This window comes from Trachypithecus francoisi, unplaced genomic scaffold (assembly GCF_009764315.1).
Source record: "Trachypithecus francoisi isolate TF-2019V2 unplaced genomic scaffold, Tfra_2.0 Lachesis_group11, whole genome shotgun sequence".
NCBI lineage: Eukaryota > Metazoa > Chordata > Mammalia > Primates > Cercopithecidae > Trachypithecus > Trachypithecus francoisi.
The window spans coordinates 21,309,653-21,330,997 of record NW_022681456.1 but is presented as its reverse complement, the minus strand read 5'-3'; the positions used below and the strand labels follow the sequence as shown (position 1 = coordinate 21,330,997).

Genomic DNA, 21,345 nt, shown 5'->3' with positions numbered 1-21,345 from the left:
GGCTAACACAGTGAAACCCTGTCTCTACTAAAAAATACAAAAAACTAGCCGGGTGAGGTGACGGAGCCTGTAGTCCCAGCTACTCGGGAGGCTGAGGCAGGAGAATGGCGTGAACCCGGGAGGCGGAGCTTGCAGTGAGCTGAGATCCGGCCACTGCACTCTGGCCTGGGTGACAGAGCGAGACGCCATACCAAAAAAAAAATGTATGGCTTGGCTGGGTGCGACTGGCATAGAGACTCTCACAGGGACATGATCATGTTGCGGGCTGAGGATGCTGTCAGGTAAAGGCTCAATTTGGTGAGTATCCTGTCCAAGCTCATGTATGTGTTGGTAGTCCTTAGGTACTCACTTGCAGCTGGTAAGAGACGTTAGTTCCTCAACATGTCTCTAATGGACTGAATAGTATATTGCCCCCAAATTCATGTTTGCACAGAAGCTCAGAATGTGACCTTATTTGGAAATAGGGTCTTTGCAGATGTAATTAAGATAAGATCATGCTGGATGATGTTGGACCATAAATCCAACGACTTTTAATAAGAGAGGACACAGAGAGACACACAGGGAAGGCTATGTGAAGACAGAGGCACAGCCTGGAGTGATACAGCCAAAGGCGGCCAAGGACTGTCCAAAGCCACCAGAAGGAAGGAGCCTTCCCTGTAACCTTCAGAAGGAACATGGCTTTGTTGACTTTTTTTTTTTGAGAGTCTCGCACTGTCACCCAGGCTGGAGTGCAGTGGCGTGATCTTGACTCACTGCAAGCTCTGCCTCCTGGGTACACGCCATTCTCCTGCCTCAGCCTCCTGAGTAGCTGAGACTACAGGTGCCCGCCACTACGCCTGGCTACTTTTTTCTATTTTTGGTAGAAACGGGGTTTCACCGTGTTAGCCGAGATGGTCTCAATCTCCTGTCCTCTTGATCTGCCCACCTTGGCCATGAGCCACTGTGCCTGGCCACTTTTTTTTTTTTGAGATAGAGTCTTGCTCTGTTGCCCAGACTGGAGTGCAGAGGTACAATCTCAGTTCACTGCAACCTCTCTGCCTTCCTGGTTCAGGTGATTCTGCTGGCTCAGACTCCAGAGTAGCTGGGATTACAGGTGACCACCACCACCACTACCGGCAAATTTTTTTTTGTATTTTTAGTAGAGACGGGGTTTCTCCATGTTGGCCAGGCTGGTCTCGAACTCCTGACATCAAGTGATCTGCCTGCTTTGGCCTCCCAAAGTGCTGGGAGTACAGGAGTGAGCCACAGTGCCTGGCCTCTGCTGACACATTCATTACAGACTTCTAGCATCTGGAGCTGTGAGGATCAAATTCTGTTGTTTTAAGCCACCCAATTTGTGATACTTTTTTTTTTTTTTTTTTGAGACGGAGTCTCGCTCTAGCCCGGGCTGGAGTGCAGTGGCCGGATCTCAGCTCACTGCAAGCTCCGCCTCCCGGGTTCACGCCATTCTCCTCCTGCCTCAGCCTCCCGAGTAGCTGGGACTACAGGCGCCGCCACCTCGCCCGGCTATTTTTTGTATTTTTAGTAGAGACGGGGGTTTCACTGTGTTAGCCAGGATGGTCTCGATCTCCTGACCTTGTGATCCGCCCGTCTCGGCCTTGTGATACTTTATTACAGCAGCTTTAGGAACCAAGTGAGCCGGCTTCCCTAAGAGCAAATGAGTCAGAGAGGGCCCCAATGGAAGCCAGAGTGTTTCTGTAACCTAATCTTGAACATGACATCCGTTCACGGGAAGCAAACCACTTGATCCAGCCCACATGCAGGGTGAGAGGACTACATAAGATCATAAGTACCAGGAGGTGAGCATCACTGAAGGCTGTGAACCAGGGTGGCCTCACCAGCAAACAACAGAGGAATTTCATTGGAAGAAACCGCTTTCTTCAGGGTTCTGCCTTCTCCATTCATTGCTTCCTTCAACGGATAAATTTATTAAGTACCTACAATGGATTGGGTATTAGGGATATATGACTCCTAAGACAAAAAAGATTCTTTCCCTTGTTGGGACTATTTAGTTACAGGATAATAGGAACATCTGATTTAGATTAGGAAAGGAGGGTATGGGCAAGGCATGTCTTTCTGAAAAAACATTATCAAGAATTGACCAGGTGTGGTGGCTCACGCCTGTAATCCCAGCACTTTGGGAGGCCGAGGTGGGCGGATCACCTAAGGTCAGCAGTTCGAGACCAGCCTGGCCAACATGGTGAAACCCTGTCTCTACTAAAAATACAAAAATTAGTCGGGTGTGGTGGCAGGCGCCTGTAATCTCAGCTACTTGGGAGGCTGAGGCAGGAGAATCACTTGAACTCAGGAGGCGGAAGTTGCAGTGAGCCGAGATCGCGCCACTGTACTCCAGCCTAGGGGACACAGCGAGGCTCCACCTCAAAGAAGAATAAGGTTGAAGAATGAGTAGAAACTAGGCTGTGCGTGTGTGTGTGTTTGTGTGTATTTGTGTGTGTTAGGAGGGAAGAGTTTCTAGGTAGTGGGAAAGCATGTGCAAATAAGTTGAGCAGCTAGACTAAAAGCTGCCTGGGGGCAGGGATCTTGTCTCTTCATCGCTGCATCTCTATTACACGACATCATCTCTGCATCTCTATTACAAGACACAGAGCCTGGCAGAGAGAAATTGTTACTGGAGGAAATGAATGAATCCCGGGCATCTTCTATATAGGTTGGTGCAAAAATGATTGCAGTTTTTGCCATTACTTTTAAATGGCAAAAACCATAATTACTTTTGCACGAATATTTCCTATTACATATGTCAATTCAAGTCATTTAAAAATTTTCTCCCGAAGTTAACTGCCGGATGATTGCTCTTATTCATATTAGGTAGCATAGGCAAAGCTGCTAGAACAAAAGACTCAAAGTAAGTAAAAGGTCAACCCAAGTTTATTTATTCTCACATAACAATACTGAGTGGATATTTAGGTCAGTAAGGCACAGTTCTCCTCCACTCAGGAATCTCCCATCTTCAGGCCTTGCCTTCTCCAGAGCCTAGTCACCATCTGCTTCCAGTTGGCAGAAGGAGTAAGAGCACAGGGAAGCACCTGTTGGAGGTCCGTATGGGCCAGGCCTGGAAACTGTGCACACCTCTTCTGCTCACTTTCTGCTGGGGAGAGCATAGGCACAGAGCCACACTTATTTTACTTTGAGAATGCAGTGTAGGTGTATGTCCAACAAAGAAAATAATTCGGTAGACAACTAAGTCTCCACTCCAATATTCAATTACTTACGCTCTGGTATGTCTCAAATTAACCTAGATAGAAACGAACTCTGAATCTTCCACCTCCATCAAGTTTTTCACTCATTCAGTGGCATCATTATCCATCCAGTTGCTTAAGCATACATGTGAAAGTTATCCTTGGTCTGTTTCTTATCCTCCCCTTCCACATCTAATCCTTCAGAAGTCCTGACAATGTTACCTCCGGAACATGTCTTAAATCCATCTTCTCAGCCAGGCCCAGTGGCTCACGCCTGTAATCCCAGCACTTTGGGAGGCCAAGGGAGGTGGATCACTTTAACTCAGGAGTTGGAGAGCAGACTGGACAATGTGGAGAGACCCCATCTCTACAAAAAAATACGAAAAATTAGCCAGGCGTGGTGGTATGCCCCTGTAGTTCCAGCTACTCAGGATGCTGAGGTGGGAGAATTGCCTGAGCCCAGGAGGTCTAAGTTGCAGTGAGCTGTGATCATGCCACTGCACTCTAGCCAGTGGCACCCTATTTAAAAAAAAAAAAAATCCATCTTCTCTACACCTTTACTGCCACCTCTTTAGTTCAGACAGTGTAATAATCTCTCAACTGCATTATTCTCCAATAGCCTAATAGCTCAATAGCTCTGTTTCCATTCTTGCTTTCCTATATTCCATTCTTTACAAAGCAGAGTGATATTTTAAAACAAATTTGATCACACCACTCTTTAGTTTAAAACCTTACAATAGCTTAGAATAAAATCCAAAGTCCTGATTATGACCCCCAAAGGCCACATATGATGAAGCCACTGCCTACATCTCCAACCTCATCCTTTTTATACTTAAAAAAAAACTTTTTTTGAAATAGAGACGGGGTTTCACCATGTTGGCCAGGCTGATCTTGAACTCCTGACTTCAAGTGATCTGCCCACCTTGGCCTCCTGAAGTGCTGGGATTACAGGCATGACCCACCACGCCCGGCCTCCAACCTCATCCTTTATCAGTCTCCTCCTACTCGATCTACTCCAGCTACAATGACCTTCTTGCTGATCCTTGAACATATTTAGCGTATTTCCACCTTAAATTTTTTACCCATCTGCCCAGAAATCTTTCCTTGGATTTCCAATAGCCAGCCCTTTCTCATTCCTCAGGGGTCTCAGCTTAAATGTTACCTCCTGAGATTCCTTCCTTAATAATCTAATACGAAGCAGTCCCCACATCCCGTTATTCTCTTACCTCAGCATCCTGTTTATGTTCTTCTCGGCATCAGACTCGGGCTTTTTCCTGTTTATTACCTACTTCCTTTTCCTGAAAGATCCATGTGCCGGTACCGTGTCTTGTTCCTACTGTTTCTCCAATGTCTAGTAGATTCGGCACATACTGATGTGCCAATTAATAAGTTAACGAAGAACCACTGAGAGGCGATTAGTCAAAAGCTCTTTCAAAGCCCTTTGATAGGTTATTGGTGGAGAGTAGGCAGCACAAATCTGGGGTCCCATTCTAACTTGACCACTTCTCGGCTGTACGCAAACTAGCTCTCTTGAGCCTCAGTTGCCTATTCTACAAATTAGGGATGGGAACATCCGTACCTCACACCACCAAATAGCTCCCTTGTAAAGATGAAAGGAGGTAACGTAGGAAAGAACTCCATGTAAGGTTAATGCTCCGTAAACAGAGCTGCTACTGCTATTACATATTCTACACAATCCTGCTCCCTTAAAGCAGGACCCTTTAGGTGCTTCAGTCCTCTCTTCTCTCTCCCGGGTTGACCTCCACAGCTCCTCTCAGAAAAGCGTTTCCCAGGCGTGAATCTCCGCAGAGTGGAGATAAAGGCTGAGGCTCCAACGCACGCGCACTCACGCGAGTCCGGACCCATGACGTCATTAGCGCAGCGCCATCGCCGCGGAAGGTCCAGGGGCCTGTTCTGTAAGCGGCGCGACTTAGGGAGGCCCAGGCGGTCGCCTGCAAGTCGGGTGCGCGGCTCGGGGGCGGCTTGGAAACCCCAGCGGAAGGCAGCAAGGGGCGCGCGGGGCAGTGGAGTCACGAAGCTGGGCGGCAAAAGGGGCGGCCCGGAGCTCCCGTGGAGCACAGCGCGTGCGTGAGGGCAGCCGGCGGGGCTGCCCGGCGCGGGTGTCCCGGCGATGTGTGGCGCTGAGGCGGCGGCGGGAGCAGCGGCGCCGAGCTCTGCTTCGGCTTCGGCTTCGCGGCGGTGCAGGCGGCGGAGGCGGAGGCGCAGGCTACTCTTTAGGACCTGGCGAGCCCGGGTCTAAGCGGCGGCCCCACGAGGCCCCTGCACAGCGCCCCGGGTGGAGGCCCTCCCCGCCTCGCCCTACCCCGGGAGCCTGACTCCCCAGCCGGGGATGAGGCTAGGAGGCGGCCGCGCGGGGCCCAGCACAAAGACTTGTCCCCAGGGGCCGCCGCCTCGGCCGCTGCTGCTGCCGCCAGCCTAGAGCCGCCCGCCGAAGCAGAGCCGGCTCCGGGGTCCTCATCCCTACCGGTCCCGAGGGGCTGCTGCCTCCCATCGCCACGAGGCCCAGGGGCCCGAGTGCCGAGCCCTTTGCTTCCTCGGCCGCGCGGGGACAGGGCGGCTGCGCAGCCTCTGCCTCTCCCGGCTGTGGGGGCCCCACTGAGTATGTCGGAGGAGAGCGACATGGAGAAAGCCATCAAGGTAATGGGGAGGTGCTCCCTCTTCCCACGCGTTGTCCTGTGGCGTTCTCGGCTTCAGCCTCAGAAAGCGGGGAGATTTTGCAGTGAGAGGTTCCATCGACTCCTGGGTTTCGGTCTCCTCTGGATTCCGTGGATCGCGCTTTACAGCCCTGGGGCCAAGGGTGTGGGTGTACGTGTGGGTGTGTGTCCGACTCCCACCAGCTTCCTTGGTGAGTGACTTGTGCTCAACTAGAACGGAGGTGAGTGTTCTGGAGACACTATCAAGTGTCAATGAATGGGACGAAGAGAGCCCTGCTACTACTACACGTTTCGATCATTCCCCAAGGGCCGCCGGCATTTGCTTCCGGATGGTCTACAGCACTTGGAGAGTTGGAATGTATCCATCCCTCCCGATTTGTTTGAAATCAACCTTCTGGAAATCTGCAGATCCAAAACCTGTCCTTTGTCGAATAGTTTGTCCTTACTTTTCCGTGTGTTCTCCCCCTTTTCTCTTTCCTCTTCTCTCTCCTAGGAAGCATTGAATTTACAAGTTAACAGTTCCTGTGACTTAACTGCGCTTAAACCCAAAGAAAAGCAAATGTGTATCCGAAAATTACACAAATAAAATAAGTTTTCTAAAACCTGTTCTTAATTTTTTTTTTTTAAGGCACATTTTGCCCACTTAGGGCCAGGTACCTGTTTTGACAGCTGTAGCTAAGAAATTAGTCTCATGAAAATTAAACAAGCTTAAAGTTTGATGTGTTATTTATTTACTTGCAGTGTTAAGTCAACCCAGTGCATTGAATAATTTCATTTTATCTGTAAGGACAGGCATCTGTTGTCAACTTGGGGTTATTTTCCCCTTCAAGACAATGACTATAGCTAGTAACTGATTAAGAATTTACGCTTCTACCAATTCTTTAGGTGGTGTATATAGTTGCTCAAAATCATCAAGTCATTCCAAAGAAACTTAACCCTTTAAAGGAGATACCAACATATATACATTAAGGAAGACCAGGTTTTTTTTTTTTTTTTTTTTGGAGACAAAGTCTCACTCTGTCCCCCAGGCTGGAGTGCAGTGGCGCGATCTCGGCTCACTGCAAGTTCCGCCTCCTGGGTTCACACCATTCTCCTGCCTCAGTCTACTGAGTAGCTGGGATTACAGGTGCCCGCCCACCACGCCCTGCAATTTTTTTTTTTTTTTTGTATTTTTAGTAGAGACGGGGTTTCACGGTAATAGCCAGGATGGGCTCGATCTTCTGACCTCGTGATCCACCTGCCTCGGCCTCCCAAAGTGGTGGGATTACAGGCGTGAGCCACCGTGCCTGGCCCAAGGAAGACCAGGTTTTTAATCATAAAAATAAAGATTCTATAAGACTGCTTTGATATATCCTTTTCTTCTTCTTCTTTTTTTTTTTTTCTGAGTCGGAGTCTTGCTCTGTCGCCCAGGCTGGAGTGCAGTGACACACTCTTGGCTCACTGCAACCTCCGCCTCCCAGGTTCAAGTGATTCTCCTGCCTCGGCCTCCTGAGTAGCTGGGACTACAGGCTTGTGCCACCACACCCAGCTAATTTTTTTTTGTTTTTAGTAGAAGTGATGTTTCACTGTGTTAGCCAGGGTGGTCTCCATCTCCTGACATTGTGATCTGCCCGCCTCGGCCTCCCAAAGTTCTGAGATTACAGGTGTGAGCCACCGCGCCCAGCCTTGGTTTGGGTTTTATTGGCACAGAGGCATGATTTGCTGCCTGAAGTTATTTAATTGGGTTGTCAAAGCGTATGTGGCCAATTTTTAAGCATTATCTCGTGTGTGCCAGGTGGTGTCCTAGACACAAATGGTACAAGCCAGACTCCTAGATGTCCCTGTTGTCATGTAGCTTGTATTCTAGAGGGTGGTGTTACTGCTAGGTGGTTTTAAGTGTGGAAAGGGTGAGGAGTACTATGTTAAATAGGGTAGTCCAAGGAGGTGACACTTTGTAGAGTTCTGACGGAAATGATAGAGCAAGCCACCACTGTCTCAGGGAAGAGTATAACAGGCAGTGGGAACAGCAAGGACAGACCTTGAGGTAGAAGCAGGTGTAGTGTGATGTAGGAAGAGCAAGGTTGCTAGAATGCAGTGGGTCAGTGGAAATAATGTAGAGTAGCAATGGGAAGCAAGTCACTTAGGGCCTTGTAGGCCATCGTAAGACCTTTGGCTTTGACCCTGATTAAAAGGGGAACTATAGAAGAGTTTTGAGCAGAAGAGAAACATAGTTCCACGGGATAAGTATACAAATAGGGCAGCAATGTCGCTTAGTGGTTGTTATAGTTTCTCCAGGTAGACTCAGTTGAAATCTCAGCCTACGTTTTTTTTTGAGACAGAGTCTCACTCTGTCACTCAGGCTGGAGTGCAGTGGTGTGATCTCGGCTCACTGCAGCCTCCTCCCGGGTTCAAGCAGTTCTTGTGCCTTGGCCCTCTGAGTAGCTGGGACTACAGGTGCACACCACCACACCCGGCTAAAATTTTTGTATTGCTAGAAAAGATGGGGTTTCACCATGTTGGCCAGGCTGGTCTCCTGGTCTCAGGTAATCTTCCTGCCTCAGCCTCCCAAAGTGTTAGGACTACAGGCATGAGCCACCACGCCCAGCCTACCCTTTCTATTTTATTAGCTGTATGTCCGAGTACGATGTCACTTCACTTCTGTCTTGTTAGTTTCCTCATCTGTAGACGGGATAAAAGCACTCCCCAGCTCATAGGGTTTTTCGTTTGTTTGTTAGTTTTTGAGGATTAAATGAGCAGATATACCTAAATGTGCTTTTAATAATACCTAGACCAGGCACCGTGGCTCACATCTGTAACCCCAGTACTTTGGGAGGCCGAGGTGGGCAGATCACCTGAGTTCAGGAGTTGGAGAACACTCTGGCCAACATGGTGAGACCCCCATCTCTACTAAAAGTAGAAAAATTAGCCAAGTGTGGTGGCACACATCTGTAATCCCAGCTACTCAGAAGGCTGAGGCAGGAAAATCGCTTGAACCTGGGGGGCGGAAGTTGCAGTGAGCTGAGATCGTGCCACTGCACTCCAGCCTGGGCGACAGTGAGACTCCTTCTCAAAAAAGTAATAATACCTAACAGCAAGAGCTCAATGAATATTAGCTGATAGCAATTTAAAGGTGCTTTACAAAGAGTTGTTTTTTCACTTGACTCTTGCCCAGCCCAATTTTTTTTCTTTTCTTTTTTTTTGAGACGGAATCTTGCTCTGTCCCCCAGGCTGGAGTGCAGTGGCGCGATCTTGGCTCACTGCAAGCTCCACCTTCCTGGGTTCACGCCATTTTCCTGCCTCAGCCTCCTGAGTAGCTGGGACTACAGGTGCCCGCCACCACGCCTGGCTAATTTTTTGTATTTTTAGTAGAGACAGGGTTTCACAGTGTTAGGATGGTCTTTTTTTTTTTTTTTTTTTTTTTTTTTGAGACGGAGTCTTGCTCTGCCGCCCAGGCTGGAGTGCAGTGGCCGGCTCTCAGCTCACTGCAAGCTCCGCCTCCCGGTTCAGGCCATTCTCCTGTCTCAGCCTCCCGAGTAGCTGGGACTACAGGCGCCCGCCTCGTCGCCCGGCTAGTTTTTTGTATTTTTTAGTAGAGACGGGGTTTCACCGTATTAGCCAGGATGGTCTCGATCTCCTGACCTCGTGATCCGCCCGTCTCGGCCTCCCAAAGTGCTGGGATTACAGGCTTGAGCCACCGCGCCCGGCTTAGGATGGTCTTGATCTCCTGACCTTGTGATCCACCCGCCTCGGCCTCCCAAAGTGTTGGGATTACAGGCGTGAGCCACTGCTGTTGGTATTGTACAGATACCCAGCCCAATTTTCTTAAAATTTTTTTAGCTTTTCTTTACTCAGAAGTACTCAATAGGTCATGGTGAATCTACACTAATTTGGGCATGTCCAACCAATACCTATTGGTGGAGCTGAAAATCAGTACTGATTAGGATGTACTGCTTTGGAAGCAAGCCAGCATTATATCAAATAAAAAACATTTGGTCTGTGGCATTGTGTTGTATTCATTGTTTTGGTTTTTTTGAGGTGTTCAGCAGATGGTGAGCACTGAGACAAACCTGTAGTGTTCAGCTGGAAAGCTATTTTCCTGGCCTCCAGCCATAGCACTTGAACTCTTGCTGCCAGGCTACCTGAGAGTGGACTGATTGGACTTTAAGATCTCATCCTTCCTTATCCATGGTTTTGCTTTCCACAGTTTCAGGTACATATGGTCAACTGCAGTCTGAAAATATTAAGTGGAAAAACCCAGAAATCAATAATTCATAAGTTTCTTTCTTTTTTTTTTTTTTTGAGACAGAGTCTTGCTTTGATGCCCAGGCTGGAGTGCAGTGGTGCGATCTTGGCTCACTGCAACCTCTGCCTCCTGGGTTCAGGCAATTCTCCTGCCTCAGCCTCCTGAGTAGCTGGGATTACAGGTGTGCAGCACCACGCCTGGCTAATTTTTGTATTTTTAGTATGTTGACCAGGCTTGTCTTGAACTCCTGACCTCATGATCCACCCTCCTCGGCCTTCCAAAGTGCTGTAGTTACAGGCATGAGTCACTGCGCCTGGCCCTCGTAAGTTTCAGATTATGCATTATTCTTTGTAATGTAATGAAATCTCTTACCATATTGCCTGGGACATGAATCATCCCTTTGTCCAACATGTTCACACTGTATATGCTTCCTATCCTGTAATTACTTAGTAGTCATCTTGGTTATCAGAACGAACAGTATATATAGGGTTCACCACTATCCATAGATAGTGCCACTGCACTCCACTCCAGCCTGGCAGCAGAGCGAGACTCTGTCTCAAAAAAAAAAAAAAAAGAAAAATCTTTTCTACGTTCATAGTAATGATCCAATAGAGGAGGGTATACTTTCTTATTTATTCTGTAAAGCTAGCATTACATTCATACCAAAACCAGAAAAAGGCATCACAAAAAAAATATCTATCATGAATATAGATTTAACAATCCTCAACAAAATATTAACAAACTGAAACCAGCAACATGTAAAAATGATTCTTTTTTTTTTTTTTTTTTTTGAGACGGAGTCTCGCTCTGCCGCCCAGGCTGGAGTGCAGTGGCCCGGTCTCAGCTCACTGCAAGCTCCGCCTCCTGGGTTTACGCCATTCTCCTGCCTCAGCCTCCCAAGCAGCTGGGACTACAGGCGCCCGCCATGTCGCCCGGCTAGTTTTTTGTATTTTTTAGTAGAGATGGGGTTTCACCATGTTAGCCAGGATGGTCTCGATCTCCTGACCTCGTGATCCGCCCGTCTCGGCCTCCCAAAGTGCTGGGATTGTAAAAATGATTCTACACCAGATAAGTGGGTCTAAGTGGGTCTAAGTGGAGTTTATACCAGGAATGCAAGATTGGCTAAATATCTGAAAATCAAGTCATGTTACCATATACTACATTAGGAATACAAAACAAAAACCACATAATTAACTCAATAGATGAAGGAAAAATATTTAACAGAAACTCAACACCCATTCCTGATAAAAACTGTCAGCCAAGCCAGGCACAGTGGCTCAAGCCTGTAATCCCAGCACTTTGGAGGCTGAGGTGGGTGGATCACCTGAGGTCAGGAATTTGAGACCAGCCTGACCAGCAAGGTGAAACCCCGTCTCTACTAAAAAACATAAAAATTAGCCATAGAGACATGGGTCCCACTATATTGCCCAAGCTGGTCTCCAGCTCTAGAGCTCAAGCAGTTGTCCCACTTTGGCCTTCTGAAGTGCTGGAATTATAGGCATGAGTCACCACGACTGGTTGTGAAATATCCTTTTTTTTTTTTTTTCTGAGATGGAGTCTTGCTCTGTTGACCAGGCTGGAGTGCAGTGGCATAATCTCAGCTCACTGCAACCTCCGCCTCCCAGGTTCAAGCAGTTCTCCTGCCTTAGCCTCCCAAGTAACTGGGATTACTGGTGTGTGCCAGCATGCCTGGCTAATTTTTGTATTTTTAGTAGAGACGGGGTTTCACCATGTTGGCCAGTCTGGTCTCGAACTCTTGACCTTGTGATCTGCCTGCATCCCAAAGTGCTGGGATTACAGGCATGAGCAACTGTGCCTGGCCAAAATAACCTTTTATTTCATATTGAAGATGCAGCTTTTATGTGGGTGCAAGAGTGCTATAAGAAAGGCATACCTATAGCCTCTAATATTTTTTGAGAAAAATCAGTCATTGTGTCTTAAAGCAAAAGGAAGGTAAAGGATCTAAAGTTGGAGAATTTAATGCCAGCAAAGGATGGTTTGATAATTGTAGAGAAGTTTGGCTTAAAAAATGTCAGAGTAACAGGAGAAGCAGCTTCTGCTGGCCAGGAGGCGGCAAACAAGTTCCCAGATGCCATTAAGAAAATCATTGAGGAAAAAGGATATCTGCTTGAATGGGTTTTTAATGCAGACAAAAAAGCCCTATTCTGGGGAACACAATGCCACAAAGGACATTTTTTAGTAAGGAACAGCAGTGAGTGCCGAGATTTAAGTCAGGAAGAGCTAGGTTAACTTCTGTTTTGTGTAAATGCAGTCAAGTTTATGATCAGGACTACCCTTGTCTATAAAGCTGCTAACCTCTGAGCCTTGAAGGGAGAAGATAAAACACCAGCTGCCAGTCTGTTTGTATCAATAGAAAGCCTGGATAATGAGAATGCATTTTCTCTTTTTTTTTTTTTTTTTGAGATGGAGTCTCGCTCTGTGGCCCAGGTTGGAGTGCAGTGACGTGATCTCGGCTCTCTGCAAGCTCTGCCTCCTGGGTTCACGCCATTCTCCTGCCTCAGCCTCCCGAATAGCTGGGATTACAGGCGTCCGCCACCACACCCGGCTAATTTTTTATATTTTTAGTAGAGATGGGGTTGCACTGTGGTAACCAGGGTGGTCTTGATCTCCTGACCTTGTGACCTGCCCGCTTCGGTCTCCCAAAGTGTTGGGATTACAGGCGTGAGCCACTGAGCCCGGCCGAGAACCCATTTTCTGATTCAGTTCCATTGATGCTTTGTCCCTGAAATGAGGAAGTACCATGCTAGTAAAGGACTACTTTTTTTTTTTTTTTTTTTTTAAGACAGAGTCTCGCTTTGTCCCCCAGGCTGGAGTGCAGTGTCATGATCTTGGCTCACTGCAACCTCTGCTTCCCGGGTTCAACCGATTCTCCTGCCTCAGCCTCCCGAGTAGCTGGGATTATAGGTGCCTGCCACCAGACCCAGCTAATTTTTGTATTTTAGTAGAGACAGGGTTTCAGCATGTTCGCCAGGCTGGTCTTGAACTCGTGACCTAAAGTGATCCACCTGCCTCGGCCTCTCAAAGTGCTGGGATTACAGGCATGAGCCACCATTCCCAGCCAGGACTGCCTTTTAAAGTTCTTTTGATACAATGCCTCTGGCCACCCAGAATCCCATGAGTTCAACACTAGGCTTTGAAGTGGTCCGCTTGTCCAGAAACAGTGTCTCTAATTCAGCCTCTAGATCAGGAGGTTGTAAGGACTTTTTTTTTTTTTGAGACGGAGTCTCGCTCTGTCACCCAGGCTGGAGTGCAGTGGCCGGATCTCAGCTCACTGCAAGCTCCGTCTCCCGGGTTTACGCCATTCTCCTGCCTCAGCCTCCCGAGTAGCTGGGACTACAGGCGCCCGCCACGTCGCCCGGCTAGTTTTTTGTATTTTTTAGTAGAGACGGGGTTTCACCAGGTTAGCCGGGATGGTCTCGATCTCCTGACCTCGTGATCCGCCCGCCTCGGCCTCCCAAAGTGCTGGGATTACAGGCTTGAGCCACCGCGCCCGGCCAGGACTTTTTTTTTTTAGAAAGAGTCTGGCTCTGTCTCCCAGGCTGGAGTGCAGTGGGGTGATCTCGGCTCGTTGCAACCTCTGCCTCCCAGGTTCAAGCAATTATCATGCCTCAGCCTCTCGAGCAGCTGGAATTACAGGCACGCACCACGATGCCTGGCTAATTTTTGTATTTTAGCAGAGATGGAGTTTCACCATTTTGCCCAGGTTGGTCTCGAACTCCTGGCCTCAAGTGATCTGCCCGCCTTGGCCTCCCAAAGTGCTGGGATTACAGGCTTGAGCCACTGTACCTGGTACAGGACTTTCAAGACTCATTACATGGGATACTCTGGAAAAGACTCTTAACACCAAGGAAGAGAATCCTGATAGTACGTCATGAAAGTCTAGAGGGATTACACCACGGAAGATGCCATTGTTATAGAAAAAGCTGTGGAAGCCATCAAGCCTGAAACAATAAATTCCTGGTGGAGAAAACTCTGTCCAGTTGTGCATGACTTCATAGGATTTGTGACAACTGGTTAAGGAATTCATGAAAGAGATTGTGGATATGGCAAAAAAGGTGAAGGGTGAAGAGTTTTAAGGTACAGATCTTGGAGAAATTCAAGAGCTAATAGACACCACACCTGAGGAATTAATAGAAGATGACTTGATGGAGATGAGTGCTTCTAGCCAGACAGTAAGGAATAAGAGGTACAAGAAACAGGGGCAGGGAAAAATTGCCATTAGACAATTTGCCAGAAGGGTTCCAATTATTCAAGACTTCCTTTGGCTTTGTTTATGGACTATGGAATGGACCCTTCTATGATACTGACACTGAATTGAAAGCAAATGGTGGAAGAAGGATTAGTATTGTATAGAAATGTTCTTAGAGAAATGGAAAAACAAAAAAGTCAGACAGAAATGAGGATGTATTTTTGTAATGTTACACCAGATGTGCCTGCCTCTCCGGCCTTCCTTTCCATGCCCTTCACCTCTTCTACCTCTGCTACTCCGAGACAGCAAGACCAACCAACTCCTTCCTTTCCCTCAGTCTGCTCATCCTGAAGATGGGTGAAGACCTTTATGATGATGCACTTCTACTTAATGAGCAGCAAATATGTTTTCTCTTATGATTTTCTTAACATTTTTTCTCTCTTACTCTATTGTAACAATAGAGTAGCAGTACATATATAAAATATGTGTTAATTGACTTTCTGTTGTCAATATGGTTAACAGGTTATTAATAGTTAAATTTTGGGGGAGTCAGAAGTTATATGTAGATTTTTGACTGCCCATGGTGTCAGTGCCCTTAACCTTCACGTTGTTCAAGGGTCAAGTATATTATCTTGTCTATGAATGTAGTAGAGCTCCCCGTTTCTTTCTTTTTTTTTTTTTTTGTGACGGAGTCTCGCTCTTCCACCCAGGCTGGAGTGCAGTGGCCGGATCTCAGCTCACTGCAAGCTCTGCCTCCCGGGTTCACGCCATTCTCCTGCCTCAGCCTCCCGAGTAGCTGGGACTACAGGCGCCCGCCTCGTCGCCCGGCTAGTTTTTTGTATTTTTAAGTAGAGACAGGGTTTCACCGTATTAGCCAGGATGGTCTCGATCTCCTGACCTCGTGATCCACCCGTCTCGGCCTCCCAAAGTGCTGGGATTACAGGCTTGAGCCACCGCGCCCGGCCAAGCTCCCCGTTTCTTTTTTTTTTTTTTTTTTTTTTTTTGAGACGGAGTCTCGCTCTGTCGCCCAGGCTGGAGTGCAGTGGCCGGATCTCAGCTCACGGCAAGCTCCGCCTCCCGGGTTTACGCCATTCTCCTGCCTCAGCCTCCCGAGTAGCTGGGACTACAGGCGCCAGCCACCTCGCCCGGCTAGCTTTTTTTTGTATTTTTTAGTAGAGACGAGGTTTCACAGTGTTAGCCAGGATGGTCTCGAACTCCTGACCTCGTGATCCGCCCGTCTCGGCCTCCCAAAGTGCTGGGATTACAGTCTTGAGCCACCGCGCCCAGCCGAGCTCCCCGTTTCTTTAGGGCTTCTTCAGTTTCTCTAAGCAGTGTTTTCTAGTTTCCAGTGTATATAAATCTATAAATCTTGCCCTTTGATAAATTTATTCCTTTTTTTTTTTTTTTTTGAGACAGAGTCGCACTCTGTCTCGCAGACTTAAGTGCAGTGGTACAGTCTTGGCTCATGTCAACCTTTGTCTCCCGAGTTCAAGTGATTCTCCTGCCTCAGCCTCCTGAGTATTTGGGATTACAGGCTCGCTCCACCATGCCTGGCTAATTTTTGTATTTTCAGTAGAGACAGGGTTTCACCGTGTTGGCCAGGCTGATCTTGAACTCCTGACCTGAGGCAATCCACCTGACTTGGCCTCCCAAAGTGCTGGGATTACAGGCGAGAGCCACCGCGCCCAGCCTGATAAATTTATTCCTATTTTCTTATTTATGCCTGTAATCCCAGCACTTTGGGAGGCTGAGGCGGTCAGATCACGAGGTCAGCAGATCGAGAACATCCTGGCTAACATGGTGAAATCCTGTCTCTACTAAAAAAAGTACAAATAATTAGCCGGGCGTGGTGGCGGGTGCCTGTAGTCCCTTTTATTCAGGAGGCTCAGGCAGGAGAATGGTGCGAAACTGGGAGGCGGAGCTTACATTGAGCCGAGATCGTGCCACTGTACTCCGGCCTGGGCAACAGAGCAAGACTCTGTCTCAAAAAAAAAACAACAAAAAAACAAAAAGAATGGAATTGTTTTCTTCATTTCATTTTTGGATTGTTTGTCGCTAGTGTATGGAAATACAGTTGATTTCTATACATTGATTTTGTGTTTTGTATCCTTAGTACATTTGCATACCAGTTCTTATAGATCCCTTAGGATTTTCTACGTATAAAACAAAATTTTTTTGTTTTGAGATGGAGTCTCTCTCTGTTGCCCAGGCTGGAGTGCAGTGGCGTGATCTCAGCTTACTGCACCCTCCGCCTCCCAAGTTCAAGCAATTCTTCTGTCTCAGCCTCCTGAGTAGCTGGGACTACAGGTGCCTACCACCATGCTCAGCTAATTTTTCACCTGTTTAGTAGAGATGGGGTTTCACCTTGTTGGTCAGGCTGGTCTCAAATTCCTGACCTCAGGTGATCCACCCGCCTCGGCCTCCAAAGTGCTGGGATTACGTGCTTGAGCCACTATGCCTGGCCTGGCTGACAGTTTTTATCAGGAATGGGTGTTGAGTTTCTGTTAAATATTTTTCCTTCATCTATTGAGTTAATTATGTGGTTTTTGTTTTGTATTCTTAATGTAGTATAGAGTAATAATACTTGATTTTCAGATATTAAGCCAATCTTGCATTCCTGGTATAAACCCCACTTAGACCCACTTAGACCCCCTTATCTGGTGTAGAATCATTTTTACATGTTGCTGGTTTCAGTTTGTTAATATTTTGTTGAGGATCGTTAAATCTATATTCATGATAGATATTTTCTTGTGATGCCTTTTTCTGGTTTTGGTATGAATGTAATGCTAGCTTTATAGAATAAGTTAGAAAGTATATCCTGCTCTATTGGATCATTACTATGAACGTAGAAAAGATTTTCTTTCTTTCTTTCTTTTTTTTTTTTTTTTTTGAGACAGAGTCTCACTCTGCTGCCAGGCTGGAGTGGAGTGCAGTGGCACGATCTTGGCTCACTACAACCTCTGCCTCCCTGGTTCAAGTGATTCTTCTGTCTTGGCCTCTCAAGTAACTGGGACTACAGGCACGTGCCACCATGCCCAGCTAGTTTTTGTATTTTTAGTGAAGATGGGATTTTACCATGTTGGCCAGATGGTCTCGTCTCTTGACCTCGTGCTCCACCTGTCTCAGCCTCCCAAAGTGCCGGGATTACAGGCATGAGCCACCACGCCCAGCCAGTAATGATTTTCAATATGAAATAAAAGGGTGTTTTACAGCCAGGTGTGGTGGCTCATGTCTGTAATCCCAGTACTTTGGGAGGCCAAAGTTTGGAATACATTATTTCTTTAAATATGTGGTTCTCAATGGAAGGGGCAGGGATTTTACCTCTTGGAAGACATTTGGTAACATCTGGAGAAATTTTTGGTTATCACAGCTGGTAGCGAGTGCTTCTGGCACCTAGTGGGTAGAGGGAAGGAATGCTGCTGAACATCCTAAAAGGCAAAGGCAACCCCACAACAGAGAACTCTCTGGCTCAAGATGTCAGTGGTGCTGAGGTTGAGAAACCCTACAAATGTGTAGTATTTACCACTGAAACCCATAGGCTTAGACTTTGTTTCATGGGAAGATACTCAGTTATTAATTCAGTTTTTTTATGGGTCTATTCAGGTTTTCTTTTTCTTCTTGAGTGAGTTTTGGTAATTTCTGTCTTTCTAGAAGTTTGTCCATTTTATCTAGTGCTCTAATTTGCTGGCATAAAGTTGTTCATGGTTTTCCCTTTTAATACTTTGATTTCTATAAAGTCAATTGTGATATTCCCGCTTTCATTTCTAATATTAATAATTTGTGTCCTCCCCTTTTTTTTAATTGGTCAGTTCAGCTAAAGGTTTGTTAACTTTGTTGATCTTTTCAAATAATCAACTTTTGGTTTTCATTGATTTTCTCTATTTTTCTGTATTCTGTTTTATGGCTTTCTGCTCAAATCTTTTTTTTTTTTTTTTTTTGAGAGCGGAGTCTTGCTGTGTCGCCCAGGCTGGAGTGCAGTGGCGCGATCTCGGCTCACTGCAAGCTCCGCCTCCTGGGTTCCAGCCATTCTCCCGCCTCAGCCTCCGAGTAGCTGGGACTACAGGCGCCCGCCACCGCGCCCGGCTAGTTTTTTGTATTTTTAGTAGAGACAGGGTTTCACCATGTTAGCCAGGAGGGTTTCGATCTCCTGACCTCGTGATCCACCGGCCTCGGCCTCCCAAAGTGCTGGGATTACAGGCTTGAGCCACCGCGCCCGGCCTCAAATCTTTATTATTTTCTTCTTTCTGCTTGCTTTGAGTATAGTCTGCTCTTTTTCTATATTTTAAAGGTAGAAGGTTAGGTTAGTGATTGTGATCTTTTCTAATGTAGGCATTTACAGCTATAAATTTCTGTTTCAGGCCGGACGCGGTGGCTCAAGCCTATAATCCCAGCACTTTGGGAGGCCGAGACGGGCGGATCACGAGGTCAGGAGATCGAGACCATCCTGGCTAACACTGTGAAACTCCGTCTCTTCTACTAAAAAATACAAAATCTAGCCGGGCGAGGTGGCGGGCGCCTGTAGTCCCAGCTACTCCGGAGGCTGAGGCAGGAGAATGGCATAAACCCGGGAGGCGGAGCTTGCAGTGAGCTGAGATCCGGCCACTGCACTCCAGCCTGGGCGACAGAGCGACACTCCGTCTCAAAAAAAAAAAAATTTCTGTTTCAGCACCACTTCAACTTCATCTCTTTTTTTTTTTTTTTTTTTTTTTTGAGACGGAGTCTCGCTCTGTCGCCCGGCCTGGAGTGCAGTGGCCGGATCTCAGCTCACTGCAAGCTCCGCCTCCCGGGTTTACCGCCATTCTCCTGCCTCAACCTCCCGAGTAGCTGGGACTACAGGCGCCCGCCACCTCGCCCGGCTATTTTTTTCTATTTTTTAGTAGAGACGGGGTTTCACAGTGTTAGCCAGGATGGTCTCGATCTCCTGACCTCGTGATCCGCCCGTCTCGGCCTCCCAAAGTGCTGGGATTACAGGCTTGAGCCACCGCGCCCGGCCAACTTCATCTCAGTATTTTTGGCAAATTGCTTTTGCATTTTCATTGAGATAAAATATTTTCTGATATCTCATGTTAAATCTTCTTTGACCTCCTGGTTATTTAAAAGTGTGTTGTTTAGGCTGGGTGCAGTGGCTCACGCCTGTAATCCCAGCACTTTGGGAGGCCGAGGCAGGCAGATCATGAGGTCAGGAGTTTGAGACCAGCCTGGCCAATATGGTGAAACCCTGTCTCTACTAAAAATACAAAAATTAGCTGGGTGTGGTGGTGTGCACCTGTAGTCCCAGCTACTTGGGAGGCTGAGGCAGAAGAATCGCTTGAACCTGGGAGGTGGAGATTATGGTGAGCTGAGATCGTGCCACTGTACTCTAGCCTGGAAACAAAGCAAGACTCCATCTCAAAAGAAAAAAAAAGAAAAAGCATTGTTTTAATTTCTTTCTTTTTTTTTTTTTTTTTTTTTTTCTTGAGATGCAGTTTCACTCTTGTTGCCCAGGCTGGAGTGCAATGGCGTGATCTTGGTTCACCGCAACCTCTGCCTCCCAGGTTCAAGCGATTCTCCTACCTCAACCTCCCGAGTAGCTGGGATTACAGGCATACGCCACCATGCCCGGCTAATTTTGTACTTTTAGTATGAGACTGGGTTTCTCCATGTTGATCAGGCTGGTCTCGAACTCCCAACCTCAGGTGATCTGCCCGCCTCCGCCTCCCAAAGTGCTAGGATTACAGGCATGAGCCACCGTGTCCAGTCATGTTGTTTAATTTCTAAATATGTATGGATTTCCCAAGTTTCCTTCTATTCATTTCTAGCTTAATTCCATGGTTGTTGGGAAACTTCATATAATTTATTTTCAATTCATTTAGATTTCTTTTATGATCTAGAATATGGCCTATCATAAGCCATTTCAGATGAAGACTAACTTTAAATTAATACTAATAGTTTCAGTTTTATAGAAAATGCTCCAGTTTAGCTCCATTGTCTCCCTCTTTTTTTTTCTTTTCTTTTTTTTTTTTTTTTGAGACGGAGTCTAGCTCTGTTGCCCAGGCTGGAATGCAGTGGCCGGATCTCAGCTCACTGCAAGCTCCGCCTCCCAGGTTTACGCCATTCTCCTGCCTCAGCCTCCCGAGTAGCTGGGACTACAGGCGCCCGCCACCTCGCCCGGCTAGTTTTTTGTATTTTTTTTTAGTAGAGATGGGGTTTCACCATGTTAGCCAGGATGGTCTCGATCTCCTGACCTTGTGATCCGCCCGCCTCGGCCTCCCAAGGGCTGGGATTACAGGCTTGAGCCACCGTGCCCGGCCTCTTTTTTTTTTTTCTGAGACCGAGTCTCACTCTGGAGAGTCTCACTCTGGAGGCTGGAGTGCAGTGGCACGATCTCGGCTCACTGCAACCTCCACCTCCCAGGTTCAAGTGATTCTCCCACCTCAGCCTCCTGAGTAACTGGAATTACAAGTGTGCACCACCATGCCCAGCTAATTTTTGTGTTTTTAGTAGAGATGGAATTTCACCATGTTGGCCAGGCTGGTCTCAAACTCCTGACCTCAGGTGATCCAACTGCTTGGCCTCCCAAAGTGCTGGACTTACAGTCGTGAGCCACTGCGCTCAGCCTTCTCCCTCTTCTTTTGTGTTGCTGTTTTCTATGTATTATGTATGTAGATATTACAAACCAGAAAATACAGTGTTGTAGTTATTTGTTTATGCAGTTAAATCTTACCTGTTTTAAATAAGAGAAAGGAGTAAAATATATTTCTAGCCTTTTATGTGGACCTACAGTATATTTACCATTTTTGTTATTCTTCATTTTTTCCCTCTTGATCCAAGTTACTATCTGATGTAATTTCTCTGTTGATTTTCTAGATATGTATTTTTGAAATGCTTTTATGAGGATTATTATTATTATTATTATTTTTTTTTTTTTGAGGCGGAGTCTTGCTCTGTCGCCCAGGCTGGAGTGCAGTGGCCGGATCTCAGCTCACTGCAAGCTCCGCCTCCCGGGTTCCCGCCATTCTCCTGCCTCAGCCTCCCAAGTAACTGGGACTACAGGCGCCCGCC

General features: G+C 47.1%; 2 protein-coding genes across 11 annotated transcripts in view; one reads left to right on the top strand and one right to left on the bottom strand.

Moving 5' to 3' along the window:
- Nucleotides 1-2,868: 2,868 nt before the first annotated feature.
- On the bottom strand, nucleotides 2,869-5,709 carry LOC117090821. Its single transcript, XM_033223468.1, has 3 exons — nucleotides 5,683-5,709; nucleotides 4,424-5,453; nucleotides 2,869-3,564 (listed from the first exon to the last, which is right to left on the bottom strand). Exons 1-2 carry the CDS (start codon nucleotides 5,707-5,709, stop codon nucleotides 4,845-4,847), a joined length of 636 nt encoding a protein of 211 aa, XP_033079359.1. The 3' UTR covers nucleotides 2,869-3,564; nucleotides 4,424-4,844.
- MAPKAPK5 (MAPK activated protein kinase 5) overlaps nucleotides 5,070-21,345 on the top strand; it is a 58,145-nt gene continuing 41,869 nt past the window's right edge. For 7 of the 10 annotated variants that reach the window (XR_004439572.1, XR_004439571.1, XR_004439570.1 and 4 more), the window contains exon 1: nucleotides 5,385-5,855. Coding sequence is in view for 6 of the 10 variants with exons in the window: in XM_033220563.1 (XP_033076454.1) it covers nucleotides 5,820-5,855 (36 nt within the window). In the remaining 4 variants the exon portion in view is untranslated. Of the gene's footprint in view, nucleotides 5,856-21,345 lie in introns of all 10 variants that reach the window. The other 3 variants (XM_033220560.1, XM_033220559.1, XR_004439573.1) reach the window with 3 other exon arrangements.

Excerpts from the sequence above, each read along its gene's own strand:
- LOC117090821 (XM_033223468.1), bottom strand. The coding sequence starts at position 5,709 with ATGGGAGGCAGCAGCCCCTCGGGACCG. Across the intron at positions 5,454-5,682 it reads GCAGCAGCCCCTCGGGACCG|ACCCGGGCTCGCCAGGTCCT; the intron begins GTAGGGATGAGG and ends GCCGCCGCTTAG.